This window comes from Berghia stephanieae, chromosome 7 (genome assembly GCF_034508935.2).
Source record: "Berghia stephanieae isolate SIO BIC M18660-M18661 chromosome 7, UCSD_Bste_1.3, whole genome shotgun sequence".
In the NCBI taxonomy this organism is placed as follows: Eukaryota; Metazoa; Mollusca; class Gastropoda; order Nudibranchia; family Aeolidiidae; genus Berghia; species Berghia stephanieae.
In genome coordinates this window covers 54,098,999-54,118,383 of record NC_088366.1, presented here as the reverse complement: position 1 = coordinate 54,118,383, position 19,385 = coordinate 54,098,999, and the positions used below count along the sequence as shown (strand labels likewise).

Here is a 19,385-nt window from a genome sequence, read left to right as displayed (position 1 = left end):
TAAAGGTATGGCCTGATACTGACCAAAAAATCACGTCAAAATGCCAGTCTTTTGGCCACAAAAGAAAACAAATCGTGAGTTGTATTCAATACTTCAACCAATGGAATAACTTGTTTCCATGAGCTCTACTAAAGACAACTCACTAGGCGGTGCAAAAAACAAATAATGACGTCAAACTGCCAGTCCCTTTGGATTTCATTATCAGGCAATAGATAGTATGCGCTTGGCGAAGAAGCTCATAACATTGCCATCCGGAAGTATAACGGACCAACACACAAAACTGTGTGTATACATGAACGTTTATAGTCAGGTTAATACAGTTCAGTGAGCAATACTCATAAACGTGGATGGCAAAAAACAATAACAAAGACCTGAATGACGTCATCTTCGAACTATCTATAGATAGAATGCGCTTGGCCAAGGAGTTTACAACATTGCCATCCGGAAGTGGAACGGACCAACACACAAACTCTGTGTAACCATGAACTTTTATAGTCTGGTTAATACAGTTTAGTGAGAACAACTCACAAACGCGGATGGCATAAACAATAACAAAGGCCTGAGTGACGTCATCTGCATACTATCTATAACATAACGATGGCTACGGTCACACAAAGTAAGACATAAAAATACTAGAATATGGGACGTTTTTATTCCTTTTATTTCTTGATTTTGTCTGGCACTGTTTCATACATCATTTTCCAGATCTTTAAAATCCACAAGGAGGGTCGGTCGGTCCCGATAGCTCAGTTGGTAGAGCACTCGCTTCACATGCAAAGGGACCAAGATCGATCATATCATGTCCATCTTTAGTAAATAGTTTAAACCAAATACTCATATGTTTATCTTTAGTACTTATATTCTACCAAATACTCATATGTCCATCTTTATTACTTAGATTCAACCAAATACTCATATGTCCATCTTTAGTACTTAGATTCAACCAAATACTCATATGTCCATCTTTATTACTTAGATTCAACCAAATACTCATATGTCCATCTTTAGTACTTAGATTCAACCAAATACTCATATGTCCATCTTTAGTACTTAGATTCAACCAAATACTCATATGTCCATCTTTAGTACTTAGATTCAACCAAATACTCATATGTCCATCTTTATTACTTAGATTCAACCAAATACTCATATGTCCATCTTTAGTACTTAGTTTATAACCAAATACTCATAGGTCTATCTTTAGTACTTATATTCTACCAAATACTCATATGTCCATCTGTAGTACTTAAATTCAACCGAATACTCATATGTCTATCTTTAGTACTTATATTCTACCAAATACTCATATGTCCATCTGTAGTACTTAAATTCAACCGAATACTCATATGTCTATCTTTAGTACTTATATTCTACCAAATACTCATATGTCCATCTGTAGTACTTAAATTCAACCGAATACTCATATGTCCATCTTTAGTACTTATATTCTACCAAATACTCATATTATGTCCATCTTTATTACTTAGATTCAACCAAATACCCATATGTTCATCATTAGTACTTAGATTCAACCAATACTCATACGTTCATCTTTATTACGTAGATTCAGCCAAATACTCATATGTCCATCTTTATTACTTAGATTCAACCAAATACTCATATGTCCATCTTTATTACTTAGATTCAACCAAATACTCATATGTCTATCTTTATTACTTAGATTCAACCAAATACCCATATTTAGTACCTATACTCATATCTCCATCGTCATCTTCAGTACTTATATTCAACCAAATACATGTATCTCTGCTTTCTATTTGTTTTTAATATTGAGCCCGCCCGCCGTTGTTGTCCCGAAGTCACCGCGTCTATAATCATATAAAAGTAATCACGGGTGAACAGAGATCGATGGTTTTCATTTTCAGAGCTGATGGCTCGCTAGACAATTTTGCGTACTTTGGCATAAACACGTATTTAACATTTTGTCCAGAAAAAAACCCTTTTTCAAATATCGATCGATAAAAAAATGAGCCCATCTAGCTGAAAACTCTCAAGGAAGTCCCAGGTTTGAGAGTTTTTAGCAAGATGGGGTTCATTTTAATCGATCGATATTTGCAGAACGAGTTTTCTGGCCAAAAATCTAAATACATGTTGTTGTTTTTTATCCAAATCACGACAGGAATTCTACCAAAATCTGGCAAAACACATTTTAATCCATTTTGGCCGGATAATATTTTACTTTAAAAATTGATCATAAAAAAAAAACCTCATAATTCGTCAAAATATTTTCAAACCTAAGAGTTCAAAAAGACAATCAAAAAAGTCTTAGGTTTGTGACTTTTTTTTTTGACAAATTGATTGAAGGTCATTTTGATCGATCGATTTTTTGAAGTGAAAAGTTTGTTTTCTGGTCAAAGTGAAAAATCAAAAAAGTTGTTTTTTAGTCCGTGTAGTCTGTGTAGTTTGGGTTGCCAGACAATTAGACAAACAACCTGTCTCTTGTCATGTCTGTTTAAGTGTGGATAAGTCAGACGGCCAAGTCTCCATGGGGATAGAATAGAGACGAGAATAAACTTTAATCGGACATTGAGAAGAGTCTCTCTCAATATGGGTGTGTCTTTTTTTACGAAACCCGCCGAAACCCGACAATAATCATAGTCTCAGGTTCACTCCCGTTCAATAGTTCAACCAATGGGACCCCTTGTTTCCATGAGCACTACTAACGACAACTCACTAGGCGGTGCAAAAAAAAAAAAAAATGACGTCAAAATGCCAGTCTTCTTGGGTTTCAGTATCAGCGTAGCCATCGTTATGTTATAGCCTGAAACTGAATTTCAAAAGGACTGGCAATCTGACGTCATTAGTGAGTTGTCGTTAGTAAAGCTCATGGAAACAAGTTATTTCATTGGTTGAACTATTGAATACAACTCACAATTTGTTTTCTTTTGTGGCAAAAGACTGGCATTTTGACGTCATTTTTTGGTCAGTATCAGGCTATAACTTTACGAAGGCCACGGTCAAACAGAGAGCAAGCAAGAAAAAAAAATACGAAAAAAATAAAACAACATAAATTATTAAAACATTATAAATAATCAGCCTGCCTCGGCTGTTGTTCGAACCTCAGACCTTACGGTTTACCTAAGTGTGTGGTGTACTGGTAGCATGTCTGATCGTTAACCAGATGGTCTGAGGTTCGATCCCAGTTGCGGCAGACTGATTTTTTTGGGGATGGTTTGGCACTGGTGTCAGATAAAGATCTGAATAATAAAAGTGTGTATGGGATAGCACCTGACAAAGCAGATAGAAAAATACTAGAAATAAGTCAGTATCTCCCTTAAAAAATCGTTTTGACCGGTAATCAGGAGGTCTGGGGTTCGATCCTCAGTGTAGGCAGGCTGGCTGTTTTATCTTCTTGTAGTTTTCTCTCTGTTGTGTCTGGTACTGTGCGGCTATGTGGTCTAGTGGTATGACACTCGCTTTCGGATCGGAAGGTCCTGGATTCGAGCCTCGCGCTCGGCGCATAGTTAAGTCCTTGGAAAAGGCTCTTTACTCACATTCTCTCACCGTACTCAGGTGTAAAATCAGTACCTGGCCGTTAACAGCGTTGTCTCTGTTCGAAAAATTGTAGTATCGCCTCACAGGCGTCATGTCTCGTCCTACATGTTATGTGTTGCTGTTGGCCAGGGACCCCTTGTAAAGCGCTTTGAGCACGTTTAGTGGATATTGCGCTATATAAAAGCTCAATTTTAAAAATAATAATTTTTTACTGTTTCACACACACTTTTTTTCAGATGTTTATCAACCATCACCGTTGCCTGGTTCCTAATTTGTTATTATGTAAACGAATAAACGTTACAAGTATGCATTTAAAGTCCTACCATCTTTCAGGTTTGTGGGTTTTAGTTTTTTGGGGGTTTTTTTTTATGGGCCCATGAAGCCGGAGTTTATACCGGTTTCTATAGCGTGAAACGGACAATAGCAATTGCTTGCTACCCTTTTGATAGGACGCTAGTCTATCGCAATGTACTTTCCGCCAAATCAATCAGACTCAGCAACCCATTCACTGTTGGGTGGACGGGGGGGGGGGGGGGTCAGACAAAATCTCGACTGCCCTGGGATCGATCTCGGTCCGTTTGCTTGTGATGGGAGTGCTCTACCAACTGAGCTATCGGGACCCCCTGTAGTCGTTAAAGTTAACTTTTTAACATCATCGATTTACCCTCACACGGATCGAGTAACAGCTCAAAATCCTTACAATTCTGTAGTCTGGCATCAACTTTCATTTTCAATAAGTTTTAATGGCTTAAAGATGCTCATGAACTCAGAAATTGGAGCCAAAAATTGAAGAGAAGAGAAAGAGAGAAGAGATAGTTAAGATCTAGCTCTCGATAACAAAGCTTTATGACTAGAATAAATTAATTTGCAATGCACTAACGTCACCTCATAAATGAAAGCGTGGATAAGCACCGTATAAATGTTATATCTAATAATTATTTAATAGATCTTTTATTTTCTATTTCAATAGACAAACGCCGTATAAATGTTACAATAATTATTTTTTATATCTAAAATGCTACTCCCGTGGAGAAGTGTCAAAATATAAATGTTATAATAATTATTTTTATGTCTATGATTCTATTCCAGTGGACACGCGCCATAAAAATGTTATAATAATTATTTTTATGTCTATGATTCTATTCCAGTGGACACGCGCCATAAAAATGTTATAATAATTATTTTTATGTCTCTGATTCTATTTCCAGCGCACACCCGCCATATAAATTATTTTATAATAATTGTTTTTTATATCTATAATTCTATTCCAATGGTTTGTCTCAATGCCAGAAAGGTATCAATAATGGAATATATTCAAGCTGTCACGTCGGTGCATAACCTTATCAGTCAGCCAAATTTCAATCATAAGCTCATTTACTCCTCCTTAATCATATTATCCTTGAATCAAGTGTGGAAAATAATAATATAGCTTAAAATAATAACATATCATCTGATCAGGGGCAAGCCGAATCAAACTAATAACGGTGTGACCTTGTTCATAATAAAATAAATGTTCAATTATATAGAAGGTTTCGTGGGGATTTATTTCAGATTTATAAAACATCATTCCCTGTTCATTCCCTGTACTCAACTGTACCAAATAGACGCCCCCCCCCCACCCCGACTATATTTTGAAAATACCTTTTGCGCCCCCCACTCCCCCTCACCCTCTCCCCCCCCCCCCCCCACCTCCACCTTATGTGGTTAGTGTATGGATAGTTCGAAGTTGACGTCACTCAGGTCTTTGTTATTGTTATCTGCCATCCACGTTTATGAGTAATTCTCAATAAACTGTATTACCCTGACTATAAACGAACATGGTTACACAAAGTTTTGTGTGTTGGTCCGCTATACTTCCGGATGGCAATGTTGTGAACTCCAAAGCCAAGCGCATACTATCTATAACCTGATATTATCGTTTCCGACAGTATGTTGTGGAATAATTTATGCGTTGGACGGGTAACCTATTATAAACCAGTAGACTTTTGACCAATCAAAACATGGAATTTGTGATACACCTTCACACGTGCTCGGACAAGTATAGTTAGTTGTTTTTAACAATAACGTGAATGAAATCAAACCCACTCTGATCATTTGTTATTGTTCTTAAACCTCTAAATATGTGACTAATTAATTATCGCGCAATTTTCTCGATCATATTATAAACGTTTAAGTTTATATATAGTTTTCTGTGTTGGTTCTATTGACCAAGCCTGGGTATTTTAATGAGACACATACCATCGATAGTAAAGCCTGTGTCGCTGGCTACATTTTACTTATTAATTACTGCCAGTGTTTACATTATGACGACTGTCCGAGAGGCGTGGTTATCTAAGTGTCTATTATGTAACGGTCTGGTGTTAACAGTTTTGCTTGTCACACTGTCACCTCGGCATGGTGGATTTCACGTGTCTCTAGTTTCAAATTAACCAGTAGATTTTTGACCAATCAAAACATGGACTTTGTGACACACACCTCACACGTGCTCGGACAAACATAGTTATTTGTTTATAAACAGTAACGTGATTGGAATCGACCTCTCTCTCTGATCATTGTTATTGCTTTTATACCGCCAAATGGGTGACTAGTTATCACACGATTTTCTCGATCAGATTATGAACGTCTAAATTTACACATACTTTTCTGTGTTAGTTCTATTGATCAAGCGGTTGAACAGTGGGTATTTTACTTAATTACATACCATCGATAGTAAAATCTGTGTAGTTTGCTGTGTCTACCAATCACTGCCATTGTTTACATTATGACGATTGTCCGAGAGGCGTGGTTATATACCTGTCCATTCTGTGTTTAGTAGAATAAACGTTTGTTATAGATAGTAATAGTATGCGCTTGGATGAGAAGCTCATAGCATTGCCATCCGGAAGTGTAGCGGACCAACACACAAAACTGTGTGTAACCATGAACTTTAATAGTCTGGTTCCGACAGTTTAGTGAGAAGTACTCATAAACGCGGATGGCAAAAAACAATAACAAAGGCATGAGTTACGTCATCTTCGTTCTATCTATTATTACTGCCTACCTTGTGGTGAACATGGTATTGTGCAATAATTCTAAACGTTGAACGGTGGCCGTCGACTGACGACCAACAAATGAGGTCAAAAGAAAAGTCTTTGACCACAAAAGAAAACAAATCGCGAGTTGTATTCAACAGTTAAACACTTCCGGATGGCAATGTTGTGAGATTCTTAGCCCAGGGTATAGATAGTACGCGCTTGGCTAAGAAGCTCAAAACATTGCCATCCGGAAGTATAACGGACCAACACACACAACTGTGTGTATCCATGAACGTTTATAGTCGGGTTAATACAGTTCAGTGAGCAATACTCATAAACGTGGATGGCAAAAAACAATAACAAAGACCTGAGTGACGTCATCTTCGAACTATCTATAGATAGAATGCGCTTGGCCAAGGAGTTTACAACATTGCCATCCGGAAGTGGAACGGACCAACACACAAACTCTGTGTAACCATGAACTTTTATAGTCTGGTTAATACAGTTTAGTGAGAACAACTCACAAACGCGGATGGCATAAACAATAACAAAGGCCTGAGTGACGTCATCTGCATACTATCTATAACATAACGATGCCTACGGTCACACAAAGTAAGACATAAAAATACTAGAATATGGGACGGTTTTATTCCTTTTATTTCTTGATTTTGTCTGGCACTGTTTCATACATCCTTTTCCAGATCTTTAAAATCCACAAGGAGGGTCGGTCGGTCCCGATAGCTCAGTTGGTAGAGCACTCGCTTCACATGCAAAGGGACCAAGATCGATCATATTATGTCCATCTTTATTACTTAGATTCAACCAAATACTCATATGTCCATCTTTAGTACTTAGATTCAACCAAATACTCATATGTCCATCTTTATTACTTAAATTCAACCAAATACTCATATGTCCATCTTTAGTACTTAGTTTATAACCAAATACTCATATGTCTATCTTTAGTACTTATATTCTACCAAATACTCATATGTCCATCTGTAGTACTTAAATTCAACCGAATACTCATATGTCCATCTTTATTACTTAAATTCAACCAAATACTCATATGTCCATCTTTAGTACTTAGTTTATAACCAAATACTCATAGGTCCATCTTTAGTACTTATATTCTACCAAATACTCATATGTCCATCTTTATTACTTAGATTCAACCAAATACTCATATGTCCATCTTTAGTACTTAGTTTATAACCAAATACTCATAGGTCCATCTTTAGTACTTATATTCTACCAAATACTCATATGTCCATCTGTAGTACTTAAATTCAACCGAATACTCATATGTCTATCTTTAGTACTTAGATTCAACCAAATACTCATATGTCCATCTGTAGTACTTAGATTCAACCAAATACTCATATGTCCATCTTTAGTACTTATATTCTACCAAATACTCATATGTCCATCTGTAGTACTTAAATTCAACCGAATACTCATATGTCTATCTTTAGTACTTATATTCTACCAAATACTCATATGTCCATCTGTAGTACTTAAATTCAACCGAATACTCATATGTCCATCTTTAGTACTTATATTCTACCAAATACTCATATTATGTCCATCTTTATTACTTAGATTCAACCAAATACCCATATGTTCATCATTAGTACTTAGATTCAACCAATACTCATACGTTCATCTTTATTACGTAGATTCAGCCAAATACTCATATGTCCATCTTTATTACTTAGATTCAACCAAATACTCATATGTCCATCTTTATTACTTAGATTCAACCAAATACTCATATGTCTATCTTTATTACTTAGATTCAACCAAATACCCATATTTAGTACCTATACTCATATCTCCATCGTCATCTTAGGTACTTATATTCAACCAAATACATGTATCTCTGCTTTCTATTTGTTTTTAATATTGAGCCCCGCCCGCCGTTGTTGTCCCGAAGTCACCGCGTCTATAATCATATAAAAGTAATCACGGGTGAACAGAGATCGATGGTTTTCATTTTCAGAGCTGATGGCTCGCTAGACAATTTTGCGTACTTTGGCATAAACACGTATTTAACATTTTGTCCAGAAAAAAACCCTTTTTCAAATATCGATCGATAAAAAAATGAGCCCATCTAGCTAAAAACTCTCAAGGAAGTCCCAGGTTTGAGAGTTTTTAGCAAGATGGGGTTCATTTTAATCGATCGATATTTGCAGAACGAGTTTTCTGGCCAAAAATCTAAATACATGTTGTTGTTTTTTATCCAAATCACGACAGGAATTCTACCAAAATCTGGCAAAACACATTTTAATCCATTTTGGCCGGAAAATATTTTACTTTAAAAATTGATCATAAAAAAAAACCTCATAATTCGTCAAAATATTTTCAAACCTAAGAGTTCAAAAAGACAATCAAAAAAGTCTTAAGTTTGTGACTTTTTTTTTTGACAAATTGATTGAAGGTCATTTTGATCGATCGATTTTTTGAAGTGAAAAGTTTGTTTTCTGGTCAAAGTGAAAAATCAAAAAAGTTGTTTTTTAGTCCGTGTAGTCTGTGTAGTTTGGGTTGCCAGACAATTAGACAAACAACCTGTCTCTTGTCATGTCTGTTTAAGTGTGGATAAGTCAGACGGCCAAGTCTCCATGGGGATAGAATAGAGACGAGAATAAACTTTAATCGGACATTGAGAAGAGTCTCTCTCAATATGGGTGTGTCTTTTTTACGAAACCCGCCGAAACCCGACAATAATCATAGTCTCAGGTTCACTCCCGTTCAATAGTTCAACCAATGGGACCCCTTGTTTCCATGAGCACTACTAACGACAACTCACTAGGCGGTGCAAAAAAAAAAAAAAAATGACGTCAAAATGCCAGTCTTCTTGGGTTTCAGTATCAGCGTAGCCATCGTTATGTTATAGCCTGAAACTGAATTTCAAAAGGACTGGCAATCTGACGTCATTAGTGAGTTGTCGTTAGTAAAGCTCATGGAAACAAGTTATTTCATTGGTTGAACTATTGAATACAACTCACAATTTGTTTTCTTTTGTGGCAAAAGACTGGCATTTTGACGTCATTTTTTGGTCAGTATCAGGCTATAACTTTACGAAGGCCACGGTCAAACAGAGAGCAAGCAAGAAAAAAAAATACGAAAAAATAAAACAACATAAATTATTAAAACATTATAAATAATCAGCCTGCCTCGGCTGTTGTTCGAACCTCAGACCTTACGGTTTACCTCAGTGTGTGGTGTACTGGTAGCATGTCTGATCGTTAACCAGATGGTCTGAGGTTCGATCCCCAGTTGCGGCAGACTGATTTTTTTGGGGATGGTTTGGCACTGGTGTCAGATAAAGATCTGAATAATAAAAGTGTGTATGGGATAGCACCTGACAAAGCAGATAGAAAAATACTAGAAATAAGTCAGTATCTCCCTTAAAAAATCGTTTTGACCGGTAATCAGGAGGTCTGGGGTTCGATCCTCAGTGTAGGCAGGCTGGCTGTTTTATCTTCTTGTAGTTTTCTCTCTGTTGTGTCTGGTACTGTGCGGCTATGTGGTCTAGTGGTATGACACTCGCTTTCGGATCGGAAGGTCCTGGATTCGAGCCTCGCGCTCGGCGCATAGTTAAGTCCTTGGAAAAGGCTCTTTACTCACATTCTCTCACCGTACTCAGGTGTAAAATCAGTACCTGGCCGTTAACAGCGTTGTCTCTGTTCGAAAAATTGTAGTATCGCCTCACAGGCGTCATGTCTCGTCCTACATGTTATGTGTTGCTGTTGGCCAGGGACCCCTTGTAAAGCGCTTTGAGCACGTTTAGTGGATATTGCGCTATATAAAAGCTCAATTTTAAAAATAATAATTTTTTACTGTTTCACACACACTTTTTTTCAGATGTTTATCAACCATCACCGTTGCCTGGTTCCTAATTTGTTATTATGTAAACGAATAAACGTTACAAGTATGCATTTAAAGTCCTACCATCTTTCAGGTTTGTGGGTTTTAGTTTTTTGGGGGTTTTTTTTATGGGCCCATGAAGCCGGAGTTTATACCGGTTTCTATAGCGTGAAACGGACAATAGCAATTGCTTGCTACCCTTTTGATAGGACGCTAGTCTATCGCAATGTACTTTCCGCCAAATCAATCAGACTCAGCAACCCATTCACTGTTGGGTGGACGGGGGGGGGGGGGGGGTCAGACAAAATCTCGACTGCCCTGGGATCGATCTCGGTCCGTTTGCTTGTGATGGGAGTGCTCTACCAACTGAGCTATCGGGACCCCCTGTAGTCGTTAAAGTTAACTTTTTAACATCATCGATTTACCCTCACACGGATCGAGTAACAGCTCAAAATCCTTACAATTCTGTAGTCTGGCATCAACTTTCATTTTCAATAAGTTTTAATGGCTTAAAGATTCTCATGAATTCAGAAATTGGAGCCAAAAATTGAAGAGAAGAGAAAGAGAGAAGAGATAGTTAAGATCTAGCTCTCGATAACAAAGCTTTATGACTAGAATAAATTAATTTGCAATGCACTAACGTCACCTCATAAATGAAAGCGTGGATAAGCACCGTATAAATGTTATATCTAATAATTATTTAATAGATCTTTTATTTTCTATTTCAGTAGACAAACGCCGTATAAATGTTACAATAATTATTTTTTATATCTAAATGCTACTCCCGTGGAGAAGTGTCAAAATATAAATGTTATAATAATTATTTTTATGTCTATGATTCTATTCCAGTGGACACGCGCCATAAAAATGTTATAATAATTATTTTTATGTCTATGATTCTATTCCAGTGGACACGCGCCATAAAAATGTTATAATAATTATTTTTATGTCTCTGATTCTATTTCCAGCGCACACCCGCCATATAAATTATTTTATAATAATTGTTTTTTATATCTATAATTCTATTCCAATGGTTTGTCTCAATGCCAGAAAGGTATCAATAATGGAATATATTCAAGCTGTCACGTCGGTGCATAACCTTATCAGTCAGCCAAATTTCAATCATAAGCTCATTTACTCCTCCTTAATCATATTATCCTTGAACAAGTGTGGAAAATAATAATATAGCTTAAAATAATAACATATCATCTGATCAGGGGCAAGCCGAATCAAACTAATAACGGTGTGACCTTGTTCATAATAAAATAAATGTTCAATTATATAGAAGGTTTCGTGGGGATTTATTTCAGATTTATAAAACATCATTCCCTGTTCATTCCCTGTACTCAACTGTACCAAATAGACGCCCCCCCCCCCCCCACCCCGACTATATTTTGAAAATACCTTTTGCGCCCCCCACTCCCCCTCACCCTCTCCCCCCCCCCCCCCCACCTCCACCTTATGTGGTTAGTGTATGGATAGTTCGAAGTTGACGTCACTCAGGTCTTTGTTATTGTTATCTGCCATCCACGTTTATGAGTAATTCTCAATAAACTGTATTACCCTGACTATAAACGAACATGGTTACACAAAGTTTTGTGTGTTGGTCCGCTATACTTCCGGATGGCAATGTTGTGAACTCCAAAGCCAAGCGCATACTATCTATAACCTGATATTATCGTTTCCGACAGTATGTTGTGGAATAATTTATGCGTTGGACGGGTAACCTATTATAAACCAGTAGACTTTTGACCAATCAAAACATGGAATTTGTGATACACCTTCACACGTGCTCGGACAAGTATAGTTAGTTGTTTCTTAACAATAACGTGAATGAAATCAAACCCACTCTGATCATTTGTTATTGTTCTTAAACCTCTAAATATGTGACTAATTAATTATCGCGCAATTTTCTCGATCATATTATAAACGTTTAAGTTTATATATAGTTTTCTGTGTTGGTTCTATTGACCAAGCCTGGGTATTTTAATGAGACACATACCATCGATAGTAAAGCCTGTGTCGCTGGCTACATTTTACTTATTAATTACTGCCAGTGTTTACATTATGACGACTGTCCGAGAGGCGTGGTTATCTAAGTGTCTATTATGTAACGGTCTGGTGTTAACAGTTTTGCTTGTCACACTGTCACCTCGGCATGGTGGATTTCACGTGTCTCTAGTTTCAAATTAACCAGTAGATTTTTGACCAATCAAAACATGGACTTTGTGACACACACCTCACACATGCTCGGACAAACATAGTTATTTGTTTATAAACAGTAACGTGATTGGAATCGACCTCTCTCTCTGATCATTGTTATTGTTTTTATACCGCCAAATGGGTGACTAGTTATCACACGATTTTCTCGATCAGATTATGAACGTCTAAATTTACACATACTTTTCTGTGTTAGTTCTATTGATCAAGCGGTTGAACAGTGGGTATTTTACTTAATTACATACCATCGATAGTAAAATCTGTGTAGTTTGCTGTGTCTACCAATCACTGCCATTGTTTACATTATGACGATTGTCCGAGAGGCGTGGTTATATACCTGTCCATTCTGTGTTTAGTAGAATAAACGTTTGTTATAGATAGTAATAGTATGCGCTTGGATGAGAAGCTCATAGCATTGCCATCCGGAAGTGTAGCGGACCAACACACAAAACTGTGTGTAACCATGAACTTTAATAGTCTGGTTCCGACAGTTTAGTGAGAAGTACTCATAAACGCGGATGGCAAAAAACAATAACAAAGGCATGAGTTACGTCATCTTCGTTCTATCTATTATTACTGCCTACCTTGTGGTGAACATGGTATTGTGCAATAATTCTAAACGTTGAACGGTGGCCGTCGACTGACGACCAACAAATGAGGTCAAAAGAAAAGTCTTTGACCACAAAAGAAAACAAATCGCGAGTTGTATTCAACAGTTAAACACTTCCGGATGGCAATGTTGTGAGATTCTTAGCCCAGGGTATAGATAGTACGCGCTTGGCTAAGAAGCTCATAACATTGCCATCCGGAAGTATAACGGACCAACACACACAACTGTGTGTATCCATGAACGTTTATAGTCGGGTTAATACAGTTCAGTGAGCATTACTCATAAACGCTGTTGGCACAATAACAAAGACCTGAGTGACGTCATCTTCGAACTATCTATACTTTCTATAGACAGTATGCCCTTGGCTAAGAGATTCACAACATTGCCATCCGGAAGTATCACAGACCAACACATAAAACCATGTGTAGCCTTAAACGTTTATAGTCTAGTTAATACAGTTTAGTGAGAATTACTCATAAACACGGATAGCAAAAAAAAAAAAAACAATGACAAAGACCCGAGTGACGTCAACTTCATTCTATCTATAAGTTAACGAAGGCTACGGTTGGACGCGTCACGTATTCTGTAACGGTCTCCAGCCTAACGAAGGCTACGGTTGGACGCGTCACGTATTCTGTAACGGTCTCCAGCCTAACGAAGGCTACGGTTGGACGCGTCACGTATTCTGTAACGGTCTCCAGCCAAACAGCCAGCTTTGCGGCTCCAGTGGGTTTGTTGGTCACGTGACGAGGAAGATATCAATAATGCAAGGATATAAGCAGAATATCACGTCGGTGCATACATAACCTTATCAGGCAAATTTCAATGATAAGCTCCTTACTGAAAACTCATAATATTATTATCTTTGAAACAAGTGAAGAATATAGCTCATACGTGCGGCTATGTGTGGACTTGTGGTATGACACTCGCTATCGGATCGGACGGTCCTGGGTTCGAGTCCTTGGGAAAGGCGCTTAATCACATGTTCTCATCGTACTCAGGTGTAAAATGAGTACCTGGTCGTTAACAGTGTTGTCTTTGTCGGAAAAAAATTGTAATGTCGCCTAACAGACGCCATGTCTCGTTCTATCTGTTGCGTGTTGTTGTTGGTCAGGGACCCTTTGTAAACCGCTTAGAGCACGTTTAGTGGATATTGCGCTATATAAAAGCTCAAAATGTGTGACCAATGGTCTCAAAACAGTAGTATGTTGGTATTCACGAGGCAAAAAATATAACATTTTCGTTAGACTAGAAAAAAAAGATTAAGTGTACTGCTCTTGTTTGTGGCCTCGAGTTGTTTTTTTTTAAATTGAGCTTTATATCGCGCAATATCCACTAAATGTGCTCAAAGCGCTTTACAAGGGGTCTTGGTCAACAGCAACATTTAACACGTAGGACGGGACGACATGCCGCCTATTAGGCGATATTACAATTTTTCGGACAAAGACCAACGCTGTTAACGGCCAAGTACTCATTTTACACCTGAGTAAGGTGAGAGAATGTGAGTAAAGAGCCTTTTCCAAGAACTCAACTATGTGCCGAGCGCGATGCTCGAACCCAGGACCATCCTATCCGAAAGCGAGGGTCATATCACAAGACCACATAGCCGCACTATGATGGATGGATGACGCTATGATTTGATTTTCTCAATAGAAGAGAAGAGGGGAAAGACAAAAAGTAGCAGGAAAATGGACTTGGAGACAGACTTGAGACAGGTGGGATACAGCCAGACAGATAACCCCAGATAGAATTAAACGCACACTTCGCGGAAGTCCCAGGTTTGAGAGTTTTTTGCCAAGATGAGTGTCGTTTAAATCGATCGATATTTGAAGGATGAGTTTCCTGGCCAAATTTTTAAATATGTTTGTTTTTTTTTCCACAGAGTACGGCAGAATACGTGCTTGTTCACGAATACGTCGACGAAGAAGGGAAGATTCAGAATCGACGGATGAACGGATGACGCCTTTGGTGGCCCATTGTTACAAGAATTGATACTCGCCCCCCATACTCGAAGAATTCTTTCACCACGGGCTGGGCAGTTAGTTGTTATTCTGTATCTGTATTTTCAGATGGACGGATGAACGGATGGCGCCTTTGGTGGCCCATTGTTACAAGAATCGATACTCGCCCCCCATACTTGAAGAATTCTTTCACCACGGGCTGGTTGGGCAGTTAGTTGTTATTCTGTATCTGTATTTGTTCGCGGACGGCCCCAAGGTCTCATTAATTTTCGAGGCCAAAAATTGGATCTGCTTTTCTTTCCGTTCCATTCACTTCAGTTGTATTGTATTTATAGAGAAACCAAGACTAACAGATATTCTAGTCTAGAAACTGCCCTCTTGATCGATTATTATTATTATCATCATCATATTATCTATCATCATTCATATTCATTATATCATATATATCATTATTATCATATCATCATCACATATATTCATCATCATTATTTATTATTATTATTATTATATATATTTGTTGTTTTCTTTATATTATTATTATTATTATTATTATTATTATTATTATTATTATTATTATTATTATTTTATTATTATTATTATTATTATTATTATTATTATTATTATTATTATTATTATTATTATTATTATTATTTATTATTATTATTATTATTTTATCATTATTATCAATTATTAGTTGTTTGAGAATTGTTACCATGATATCTCATTCGTCTGTAGTGTTTCACTCATCCTGTTTTGTCGATGAAGGGGAAACCCGAAACGTCCACAATATCTGTCTTCGTCTAATAATTTGAAGCTTACAATTCAATACTTATCTTTATTATGTTTCCCCCGGGCAGCAGCAAAGAGGTTCTAGAGACACGATTACATCCGCAAGATTATTTATGCCAAATCCTCTAATTAAAAGCCCGTGAATAGGATTCAACAGCTGATGTCACGTCCGCCCAGCAACGAGCAGCTTGGTTCTAAACAAAGAACATCGGTATGTTTTATTCTTCATGCTGGCTAGGACATTTTCAAATGTCATGAGATCAGAATGTTTAAAAGTCAAAACATGATCAGATTTATAATGTTTTTTCTCCTCTGGATAAAACTGATAAATCGCTTTACCTTTTTTTTTTAAATATATTTTTGCTAGAAAACTAACCTTCCATTTCATTTAAATTTAAATTCAAATTGAGCTTTATATAACGCAATATCCAATAAATGTGCTCAAAGCGCTTTACAGGGGGTCCCTGGTCAACAGCAACATTTACATGTAGGACGGAAAACATAACGCCTGTAAGATGCGATATTACAATTTTTCGGACAAAGACAGCGCTGTTAACGGCCAGGTTCTCATTTTACACCTGAGTACGGTGAGAGAAAGTGAGTAAAGAGCATTTTCCAAGGATTCAACTATGCGCCGAGCGCGAGGCTCGAACCCAGGACCTTCCAATCCGAAAGCGAGTGTCATACCACATGAATACATAGCCGCACAATTCATTTCACTTATGTTTTGTTCCCCCCCCCCCACCCCCACCCCAGAATAAAGCAGTAGCAAAAGGGTATCTAGTGACACGATTACATCCGCAATATTATTATTTGTACCAAATCCCCTAATTGGATTCAATAGTCTGATGTCACGTCGCCCAGAAACGGCGGCCATCGTGGTTCTAAACAAATAAATTTGGTTCTTTTTATTCCTCATGCTGGCTAGGACATTTTCAAATGTCATGTGATCAGAATGTATAAAAGTCAAAACATGATCAGATTTAAAATGTTTTTCTCCTCTGGATAAAACTTATATATAGATAGTATTCGCTTGGCTTAGAAGCTCATAACATTGCCATCCGGAAGTATAACGGACCAACACACAAAACTGTGTTTATAGTCGGGTTAATACAGTTCAGTGAGTATTACTCATAAACGCGGATGGCAAAAAAAAAACAAAGACATGAGTGACATCATCTTCGAAACATCTATAGCTTTACCTTTTTTTAAATAATATATTTTGGCCAGAAAGCCAACCTTTCACTTCATTTCACTTATGTTTTTTTAGTGACACGATTACATCCACCCGCAATATTATTTGTGACCCATCGTCTCAATACGGTATTATGTCGGAACGAACCAGATGCTTAAACGCCGAATTTGATGTTAAACTGGTCAAAAATATAGTTTTGACATCAGCACCCTAAAATATGGCATCCATTCTCCTCAATGTATTATATAAACTCAACACAAATCTGATATTTCGGGCTATAGATTACATTTCAACATTTTAACCAACCCGACTTAATACTGTTTTGAGGCGAAGGGTCACATTTGTGCCAAATCCCCTAATTAAAACCCGTGAATTGTCAAAGCCTTCATTCATTCTGTCCGCCATCCCGAGAAACAGAAGACGATCATGATAAGGATATATGGAGATCCCGCCATGCCCGTGCCTTGAAAGGCAAATCTGCTGCCGTTGTTTCCAGATCAGCCTTTCTCTGGCAAAACACATTTAATTTATTTTTATTCTTTTTGGCCAGTGGCGCATGGATGCAAGCAACTGGACCTCAAAAAGCCTGCAAGTCTACTTATGACCAGACATATAATCTGAAAAAGCCTGCAAGATTTACGGACTTCACCTCGTCATTTGAAGTCTTGTTCTCAAGACTTGTTCTCAGCATCTAGTCTTCATAATAGTAGTCCACAATTGTTGTATGTTTCATCCAAAGGTTGTAAAGCAGTAATTTGTTAAGTTTCTTGTCACAAGTTGCACCAAAAAAATAAAAATAAATAAAAAATCAAAAAAATCAATCAAATTCACATCGCAAAAAGCCGGCGACCTTATTTTCGGTAATCCAATCGGCCGGCAGGCCGGCTGTAGCTGGCACTCTTGCACCCATACTGTGTGTGAACTTTCCTTTTTTTTAAATCAACATCGTTTTAACTTAGAGTCTAATAATAACGCTCATATTTTCGAAAGATATTATCTTATTCGTCTGTAGTGTTTCAATCATTCATTCATCCTGTTTTTGTTGATAAAGGGGGAAACCCGAAAAGTCAACAGTATCTGTCTTTGTCTAATAAATTGAAGCTTGCAATTCAATATTTATCGTTTTTTTCAAAAGTCTAGTAATTCCAAGAGTCAAAACCTATTTTTGGCAAGAAGAATTTCCTTTATTTTTGTTTAAATCCATCTATATTTAAAGTGAAGAATATATTTTCTGGCCATTTTATAATTCTTTTTTTTAAATATATAATTGTGTTTTGTCGGATTCTGGGAGAATAGGAGGAGACCAGATCTCAATTGACGCAATAATGGAAACAGAAATGCCATCGCTTGCGTGTTGCATTAGGAACGCTGACGGATTTTGAATCGGAGGGTTATTTATCACAAAGGGATTTGAAGAGATTGCAGCCGAGATGAATTAAGCCAAATGTGGTAAATCACTTATTTTATTTTATTTTTTACATTTTGGCCAGAAAAAAAATGTCAAATCAATCCACTGAAACGACCTTGAACTTGTCCTAAAAAAAAAAAAGAACTCCATCTTAAACTTGATATTTTTTGGAAGTTTCGGGTTTAGAATTCTTGAAAAGTTGGAAGTAATGTTAGTCGATTGGTATTAGTCGATATTGGCATAGATATTCTGCGCTTGGCTAAGAAGCTCATAACATTGCCATCCGGAAGTATAACGGACCAACACACAAAACTGTGTGTATCCATGAACGTTTATAGTCAGGTTAATACAGTTCAGTGAACATTACTCATAAACGCGGATGGCAAAATACAATAACAAAGACCTGAGTGACGTCATCTTCGGACTATCTATTAAATTAGTTGTGTACTAGTTTACAGGTCTGAGGACTCAAATCATTATGGGTCCATTGTTGTCATGTTATGGGAATACGTTCAAACCACCGCAAAATATTGTCAATAACAACAATGCTAAATTGACACCATAATCGCGTTCGGCTATCATCATCATCATTGCCTTTTTCACCCGGGGTCAAGGTGTAGGCAAGAGACAAACAGTTTCCATCCTTCTCTATCCTGAGCTAACTTTTTTATCTCATTCCAGGTCTTACCACTTCTCTGTATATCAGCTTCTTTAATTCTTCTCCATGTTCCTCGTGGCCTTCCCCTTGATCTTCTGCCCTGAGGGTTCCCGAAGATGCAATGAATCCTGATTATTTGTCTCG

At 37.3% G+C, this 19,385-nt stretch overlaps 2 protein-coding genes across 2 annotated transcripts in view; one reads left to right on the top strand and one right to left on the bottom strand.

The window, feature by feature from the left end:
• Nucleotides 1–15,222, top strand: part of LOC144976129 (uncharacterized) — a 54,894-nt gene extending 39,672 nt beyond the window's left edge. Inside the window, exon 6 of the mRNA XM_078920309.1 lies at nucleotides 15,113–15,222. Within this exon, the coding sequence (XP_078776435.1) occupies nucleotides 15,113–15,222 (110 nt within the window). The remainder of the gene's footprint in view (nucleotides 1–15,112) is intronic.
• LOC144977500 (uncharacterized) overlaps nucleotides 1–19,385 on the bottom strand; it is a gene marked incomplete in the record, with an annotated part of 313,588 nt that overhangs the window by 170,175 nt on the left and 124,028 nt on the right.